This window comes from Pholis gunnellus (assembly GCF_910591455.1).
Source record: "Pholis gunnellus genome assembly, chromosome: 8".
Taxonomy (NCBI): domain Eukaryota; kingdom Metazoa; phylum Chordata; class Actinopteri; order Perciformes; family Pholidae; genus Pholis; species Pholis gunnellus.
Window position 1 is genome coordinate 6,921,205 of NC_136534.1, and position 9,391 is coordinate 6,930,595.

The window sequence follows — 9,391 nt, forward strand, 5'->3', positions numbered from 1 at the left end:
GGACAGTCCCCCTCCCACACTGTGTTTTACATTAGAGTCCTTCTGGGTCTTTCATGGACACCCGCTGTGAGATCAGCACTGCACAGTAGTGAGGAGCAAGGAGAGAAAGAGGTGAGGGAGAGTGGTGGTGAAAAGACAGAGTGGGCGAGGAAGAAAAAGGGAAACATGTGAGGACCAATTGAGGGAATAGATAGAGATGATGTTTCTTCTCTCCCTTTATTGTGACTCATACTTAAACTGTGTGCAACATGCATTTTTTTCCAGAGCAGTTGCAGGCAAATTAGTGAGATTTATTTATTTTTTTACAATATGGGGATACAGAAGACACACGTTGCTTCTCACTGAAATTAGGTTTGATTTTATGCTACGTTGCTGAAAGCTGAAAGAGAGAATCGATGAACATAAATATGCAATTCGCACAGGAAGTGAAGACTACCCTAAGGCAAAGCATTACAAACAGCAGCATGTATGTAACCCGGACTCAAAGCAGTAGGTATAGAGGTCATGAAGAGGAATCATCTATAATGTACTGTGTGTATATATATATATATATATATATATTCTTTTTTTTCTTCCAATATGAGTATTTTTCAATGTAATTATTTTTCATCATGAATGTCTGTGAAAATCCAAAGTTATGTATCCTTTATGCTGGGCTTGCTATTAAAGACATTGATGCTTTGTTAGAATTGACCTAATTATGCTGCACCTGTGTCAATTATCCAGTAGTACCCTGATTACAAACACCTGGCAGCTTTTTGGTTATGACTAAATACAAGTCTAACCCATCTCTTTTTTTGGTCACAAGATATTGCTTGTCGATGTGTGTTTGCAGAAGACAAAATGACGTTAAAAGGAGATCTTAGGCAGTCAAGGCCTATTTTGCTGATCTTTGTCAATAAACCCCAACTGACATGTTGCTCCTTTCTGTGTTTCAACTCAGCGAGTTGTGATAAAGGCGTTGAAGATGTCCCGCTGCTGCCTGTTTGCAGACTGGAAACCTGTCCTAACACACAGGGTTGTAACTGTGAAGCAGCATGAAGGAATAACTAGCAGCAGTTCCAATGAATATATCCACACTGACAGCGTTGGGTCAGCGACTGGAGGTGCATGAACATTTTTTCCTTCTTTTTTTTTCCAGGCATGCAAAAACAAATGTGAAAACTTTAACTTCAATGTTTTATTCATGCTAGGAGTGAAGACAGGCTGTCTAAAGCTTCCTGTTGAAGCTTTTTCTGCCACAGCGTTTCCAGACTGACAATGCATGGAAACGACGGCTTCAGCTGCTGTTGCCAGGAGACATTAAATCCTTTCCACACATCTTGGTACCCGAAGCAAAAACACAAACTCGAAGCCGATCAATGACAAAAGGAGCTGCTAAAAATCAAAGAATATTTCTAGACTGCTATAACAAGTTTTTCTTTGTTAATTGATATTTCTAGTGGCAACAGCTATACTGCAACTTTAAGACAAGCGCTTACACAGCTGAGACCGTTCAGTTATGTAATTGTTTCTTGCAGAGATGGACGAGAAGTTTTGGTACAACCAGAATAAATAACTGAGTTATAACGTGTTAAATAGTGAGCCGTCAAGGTGCTGGTTGTGTTAGCATGGAAAGAGCCTGGCTGCTAAATTAGCAATCCAGGCTAGCTGCTTCCCTGTTTCCGGTCTTTACGCTAAGCTAAGCTAACCGGCTGTAGCTTCATATTTACCGTGCCTGAGTATTGTATCAATCTGCTCATCTAAGAGAGCTTATACGCCCCAAATGTCTAACTATTCGTTTCAACACTATAGAAAACATGTTAAGCTGTATAATATTTTACTAACTGTGCAGGTGTAGGCTGTTACAGTACGTCAGCAGGGCTGGTCGATAATTCAATACGATAATTCATAATCTTTCAATGGAATCATATTGTGATGAAATCATTTCTAAAAATCTACAGTATGTACAGACATATTGTGATACACAATTGCGTTGTGCTAATTGATAATAACAAGCACACAGTAACATAAATGTCTCCGAATAGCTGATTATTTTGCACTGACATTCTCAATTAAATGGGAAATTACTCAGTAGTTTTCATTTCATCAAGTATTTAAGAGTGTACAACACCATGTTTCATATAGACTATGTATTTATTGATTTGCCAGAAAACATGCTATATCACATCTATATCGTAATCGAGATATATGACTTAAATCGTAATAGAAGATTTTGTCCATATCGCCCCACCTTATATGTAAGACAATAAAAGTATTTCATGCTGCTAACACGCATGAAACTTTACTCCTCCCCTCCCCCCCCCCCCCCCTATTTCCGGGAGACAGTCTGCCTCTCAAATATGGCAACACAGTGCTGGTGACTCATGTTGTGGTAACAGCACCTTAGCAGCCAAAAGGGGACTCTATACGCTGTTTGTGTTTCTCACTGCTTATCCTGCTGCCTCCTCCCCCCATTGCCAAACACACACTCTCACACACACTCACACACACACACACACACATACCCAGCAGGTCGTGTATCCTGCATTTGCTCTGAGCAGAGTATAATCACATCTCTGTGTTAAAAAAGCCCGTTAATTGGAGTGACTAGATTGAGAGCGGCAGCAGAGCTGGTGATAATTATTGCAGCCAACACAGCCAACAATTTCCTAATATGATAAAAAAAATGTCTGTGTGGTTTAAACACAGTGGGGGAGGCCAAAATTATGGCACATATTTTTGGAAAAGATAACCCTCAAGCTATAAAGTCTCTTAACAGCGGGAGGATTAAGAGGTTGGGGCGACATGAGCCGCAGTAGAGAGAGATGGAGGCTATTAGGAGAAGTGGTGGTTGGGGCCTGTCTTCGGAAACAGAGCCATCTTCGTTTGGCAGACATTCAAACCCTGTTACACTGGTTCTATAGCTGCGTCCCTCTGGGCCGCAGATACCCTGCATGTCCTCTGATCCGGGCTCCGGGTCCTTTGGATTCACGCCGAGAAGCAGCTCAAGAGGAATGCTGCCTTCAAGTGCTGATTTGTAAGCGCCTATATTTCTGAGTCAGGAGAAATCGGAAATGGAGCTTGTCGCACACTCAGTCTCCTCGTGGTGGAAGTGATAACAAAAATGGGCCCATTGACCCAAGTGATCATTTGGCAGCTGTTGTTTTTAGGTGAGGAATCAAGCAGCACAGAGCTCCACCGTCCTGCAGCAGCAGAATGAAGCGTGCAGCAGGCTCGTAGTTGACTAAATTGATGCACTTGCCAGATGTTTTGTAATCAACCAAGTCCCGTTAATGGGAGTCCTCTGCACCCTTGCATGTTTCCATGTGCATCCTCATGACGAAAAGGGGATCCACTTGTAAAAACACGGCACTACAAGTGATACAAAAATTGAAGGTTCCTTTAATTTATAACACAAATGCCTTCACGTTACGGCACAAAACAGAAAGAGGGTACCGTTGTTAATACACGCATTACGCTTCCCGATTTTGTGTCCCTGACAAAAAACGCCAATCTTCTTAGCATGGTCTTCTTTGTTCGCAGTAATTATCCTAATGCCAGCCCATTCAGACAGCTGACTCACAGCTGCACCTCCTCCTCTGCCTATCCAAAACAAAGAAAAAGACACTCACTTGCATCCTCTTCCAAAGTCCTTTTTTTGGGGGGGGGGATACCGCCAATGGCATGTGGCAAACATTTGCAACGTTGTGCATGTGAAGCCGCGCACGTACTCACACGTGCAGCCAGTAAGCTATCAAGAGCCTTCTGTAAGACACACTCAGGCCGGGTGTGGCTTCAGGCAATCTGTGCTGCTGCCTGAGCTCTAATCTTTTAAGAGGACTTCTGATCTGTATCGCAATCATCTGTCAGGCTCCTAAAATAAATGGCGAATGTGTGTTCTAGAGACACATAAGTACTATTGTGCTACTACTGGGATTGCTTCTTTCTTCTAGCCTTTACTTGTCGGCGGTTTATCGCCAGACACAAAACATTTGGTCACAGTCCACTATCCTGAACCTGAAAGGGATAAATCGCCACCTTTTATGTGGATGTGACCATTGAGTGATGCTGAGTTGGGCTGAAGATGGGCTTTTATTGTGAAAGGCAAAAAATGGGAGAAACTAAGCTGTAATGAGCTGCTGTTGACAATATGGAATAATGAAGAAATGTTTCCGTCTTGTTTCACGCTGGTTCGGACACAAAGCCTCCTTGTTTGTATTTTAATATCGGAATAAATGTAGGTGCAACTCGGCTACACTATGTTTTGGGTGGGTGTTGGTAGCTTGCGTGCAATGCATTCTGGTACATGTAGTTCTCTGTCGGCAAGGCTCCGCAAGCAGAAGAACTCAGCTCTCTCTGCCGTTATGGCTCGCTCTGAGGAATGTATTGCTTCAATGGACATCATCACTAAATGGACATCCAGATACAAAGGTGATGAATCTTTCCCTTTAACGAAACCGTCTCTAAAGGTTTGTTTTAAGTTATAAAAACATCTGTTCATACCTGCATCACAGACGTTTCTATTTATGGTGCATTTGGATGCTGAAAGACCTGAATCTGTCGAAAAGCTCCCTGATTTCTGATTTTCTCCCGTTTTCTCTGTCTCTGTTTGGGGCTTTGGGGTCACAGCATGAGGAGCTTACTGCCCTGCTGCTCTCTGGATGTCACATGAACTAGATCAGCTGAGCAACAGACCAATACACATGTGGCCAGCAGTGGAACAATCCATAAGAGATTATTTTTAGATCATGGACACGGATCTGTCGAGACCTTCCTGGGTTTAGGACTAAGATAATAGAACACATTCTTTCTCTAAAAGTTGTTTAGAAACGTCGTAGTTAGGTTGATGGATGTCACATGCACGATATTGTTGTGATAACGCCGCTCAGATTGACCAAGCACATTATTTAATGGTGTTCTCCACCGATCGGTGGAGCTCACTTGGGGAGTGACAAAGAAGCAAGATAAGAGCTATCCTTTAGTCTTCTTCATTTATCTGCTACTGTCACATATCAGCCTGAATGTGTGTAGCAGCTCTCTTCAGATTACAACCAGAATCCCAAGAATATGGAATAAAACAAGGACTTAATGAGTAAGAGGGAAATCAATAATCATCTTTCCAACATCTTAGTATAATTAGAATATGTAAACTGCATTAATAAGAGTCAGAATGTCCATGAACCTGTGTGGTTTATATATGTGCAAACAGCAGACCACATTAGCATGATGGGAAGATCTTTGAAGTGGAACAAGAGGTTAATTATGAAGATGACTCATCGCTTGAGGAAAATATGTTGATTTGTTTTGCAGTTTTTATCAATATGAATACTGTATAACATGCAATGTAATGAATAATGTAGTTAAGGATCGTTTTTGTTCTCCTATGTGAAATAGGACTGTACATAAAGGTGTGTGGACGACGGTGATGTTGTTGATAGTGTGGATGTTCTACAGCAACAGCTTTTCAGGTTTCAGCAACAGGAATATTTCTGCTGGTAGTCACACAAAAAAGGAGCTGGACTCTGGTCGCCCCAAGCAGCACATCGGGTAAATGTCAGCCATGGATGAAATTAGATATACTGTCGGACAATATCCCTGAGGCACTTCCTCTAATGTGACGTTAAGACACCTTTTCCCATATTTCGGCAAATCCTTTACTTATGAAGCGGCTGCAGTGAAGTGATCAAGCAAACCTCTACTCTGCTTAAACTGAAGGACTTCCCATTTAAATAAACCCAAGATGCCCTTTTAGCTTAACTAAACTGAGCTGTTTCGGCATCTGACCATAAAGCAAGGAATCTCTGCAGTTGTGTTACTTGATATATGACAAATAGAATACACAAATGTGCATGCGGTACTAAAATGCATCAGGATATCGCAATTAAGTCACGTGACTTATTTCCATTGAATAAACAAGCGATAGGGTCCATGCAGCAGTGGGGGCGGAGCTTCGGAGCTCTGCTGAATGAAAGCCAGCAGCTCACTGACTGCAGTTCCCTTTTACTGCTGGTTGCAAACACTAATGTCATAACCACTCTTCTTCACTCCCCTGGAATCACTGCGTGATGAGCGGTTCTCGAGAAGGCTGTGAGCAGCACTTTGCTGGGCAGCGGCCCCGTGGCCCCAAGTTGGCAATTGAAGGGTAACAGGACACTGAATTTGCCTTCATTTCCCAAGATTATCTTAAAGCAGTTGCTTGAATTACAGTCATGTTTATTTGTGACAGGCAAACCGAACAGTAACTACAGAAAGAAAGTCAACAAAGTGACTTACTTATGTCAATGACATAGCCGTCTATTCTAAAGTTTGCTAACCACTACAAGCTAATGTTCATACCAGACCAAGTAAAGCTGTAGAAGCTAAACCTCTGTGTGCAAGGAAATATGCAAGAGAGTGTCTTCTTTCTAATCAACGTTTCACTAGTAAGGGGAGGTTGGAGTTGTATCTTCTTTTGACAGATACATATTCTCACTTTAAGTACAGGCAAACTGCAACACAATGTGTGAAAGATTTTTAAAAAATCTCTTTGTTAGTGACTGAGAGAGCGATAGGTGGTGGGCAGTGCTTCCTCTAAAACTCATCACAACAAAGTGCTGACACAAACTTTGGCAAGTGGGCGAGCTTTCCACTTTGTCGAGCTATGATTTAACACGGTTCATCATTCACTTTTTAGTTTTTCAGTCTGGACACGAACAGACGGGCGGATCGATTTCTCCCGCTGGGTTGTAGATTGCCAAGGTGAACCTGCTGCCGTCTTTTCGGATGTCATCCTGAGGAGATGATGACGGTGTGACACTAGGATGGCTCTCATCATGTGGTGCCACAGTGCATGTCTGCCGTAACTAGGTCGTCTGTACAGTCACCTGTTGTTAATATAATCGCACGAGGTTCAAGTTCAACATATCTTCTTCTATGGTCTCCACCGTGAATTCCTTTTGCTTCCTTCACCGCTACCCTTTTGAACTATCTCCTGTGTTATCCTTCAAGTCCATTACTGTTTCTCAAACGTTATTATGTTTTCAGAATATCATAATGTTTGTCTTTACATTTGAGGATACAGATATTTCCGTGCATCGACTCTTTAAAGTTAACGTCATTAGAAGCACTCAAAGCTAAATGCTGCTAGCTTAGAGTTACGGTACACTGAGCTAACACTCCCATTTCAGGGCTACTCATTAGCCTCCTTTAGCCTGCTTTTCACTAATTGACTGCCAAAGTTCCTTAAACTGACGTATACACATGATATAAATCAATGTCAAATAGAATGATAAGGGTGGTGGGATTTTACTAAGTGTATTGGGCTAATGTGAAGCCTTGGACATAACTAAAATGTTCAGTGACATGTAAGCGAACACAAAATGAGCTATTAGAAAAGCTAAACCCCGGATCCAGTAGTATAGGCTTCCATTTGGTGAGATGCTACGTTCAAGTGCATCCAGAGCAAACCCTTCCAGCACCCAAACACTGTTCACCTTCCAAAACAGCAATTTCCTTACGTCCACCCACTGTCACAGGCTATCATCTGTGTATTAGTGCATCATTCTTTGACATGTTGAATCAACTTTATGTCAGGATGCTCACTGGGGATATTGACATTGCATCGATCAGTAGATAAGTGTTCATATCTATGATTTGTGTTCGCGCTAAGCCCTTTTCCAAATGCTTTATAGGCCTTCTCCACATTCCTTCCCAGCGTTTGAAATTGAATTGGCACCCTAACCCTCCATCATTTTCCTCCCTTCTTCCGTACTAAGCGATAACACGACAAAGCAACAAATTGCACCAAGACAAAAAAAAAAAGTCAGTGATATATGCTGCAGTGCCACACACCTCTTTGTGCTATCACGGGGGACACGAGCCGAGGGAAAAGGCCTGCGTGTAGTAACAAAAAACACTTTCAATTATGCATTTATCAGCAGTGGGGCAACATGGGGGAAGACACAAGTGCCTGGTTTTAAGGCTTTGTGGCTTCCTTTCTGGTTCCACACTGGCACTCACCTGCCGGCACAACGGGGGAAGAACCCCTGCTGTGATTAGGTAATAGGTTTGGTTAGTTGTTCAATTAAAGTCTGAATTAAAGTAGTGGATGCCTCAAGCATAATGTGTGTGTGTGTGGGTGATTGTATATGCATGTACATGTGAGCACATTCTGTGGCTGATGAACCCCCCCCCCCCCCGAAGCACATTAACACACACTGGAGGAATGGATGGGGGGAGGCAACCATCATGGCTCTGGTGCGTGGCCTAGTTGCACATGAGGAGGATGGATGATGGGAGGGTTGAAAGGACACATAATAAGATAGATCTATAGATCTATAGATCTATAGATATCTGTGATAGAAAACTCACATTCCAGGTGCTTTTTCTTTGGAGGTGTCTGTTCATGTGTGGTGGCTTTACACACAGCTCGGGCGACCTCGGATCCCGTCAGGCTGTACTGCGCCGCGGCGATGCGGTCCGTCAGTGTCTGACCCGACATCTTTTCCCTCCGTGGAGTCGAGCCTCGACTACCGAGCGTCCACTTATGGTCCTACCCCCCACCCCCCTCACACACACACCGAAATGAACGACCGGCCTCAGTACTCCCAGCTGCCCTCGAAAGCACCACAGAAGCCCAGCTACTCGGAAAGAAACAGCAGGACACTTCCTACAGAACTGCAAATGATTTGAGTTGCATAACAATACTGGATTTGGCCGATTCCCGGTGAGTTGCGTTGGATCTGCTCGCGTTGCTGGAACAATCGCGAACTGACTTTGTTCCCTGAAGACCAGTATCCTTGAAGAAAATATATACAGGCAATTGGCTAAATATGTAAAAAAAAATATCCAACTGGAAAATCCTACGGTGTTCCTTTTATTGTCGATCAGTTTTCTTACAATTCCGTGTTATTTGTCGGCCAGCCTCCCTGACAAAAACGGTCCTCTCCGGATGATGCGTGTCGCTGCCTCCCCCCCTCCCTGTCTCCAGCCTCCCGGATAATCCTCACCACCACCAGTCCTACGGTCCTTGTGTATCAGCGGGGTGTGCAGGGGAACATCAGGTCCAGGATGGCATCATCATCATCATCTCCCACCACCCAGTGCAGCGGTTCCTCTTCTGCTGCGGCCCCACCGTCAGCCTGCAAGCCCCGGCGATGCGCGCTTCAGCCCGGGTCGTTGGATGGCGGTGCCTCTGGTGGATTTACATCCTCTTGTTTATTTTATTATTTATTTAGATTTCTCTCGCCCCGCCTCCTTCTCTGAGTCAGGTGACGCAGTATGACCAACCCCCGCCGCTGCCTCTTTCATCGCGAGAGCTGGATGGAGGTTGTGGATGGGTGAGGACGCGAGGGGTTAATACAGCTCCTCTACAGACAAGCTTGATTCACGTCATGCTGCTTCCACACTATGAAGGTCATATGAAGCGGGC

At 43.6% G+C, this 9,391-nt stretch overlaps 1 protein-coding gene across 1 annotated transcript in view; it reads right to left on the reverse strand.

Annotated features, from left to right (window-relative positions):
• snap91a (synaptosome associated protein 91a) overlaps nt 1-8,461 on the reverse strand; it is a gene marked incomplete at both ends in the record, with an annotated part of 30,020 nt that extends 21,559 nt beyond the window's left edge. Inside the window, one exon of the mRNA XM_079165195.1 lies at nt 8,332-8,461. Coding sequence (XP_079021321.1) covers nt 8,332-8,461 — 130 coding nt within the window. The remainder of the gene's footprint in view (nt 1-8,331) is intronic.
• Nucleotides 8,462-9,391: the final 930 nt, after the last annotated feature.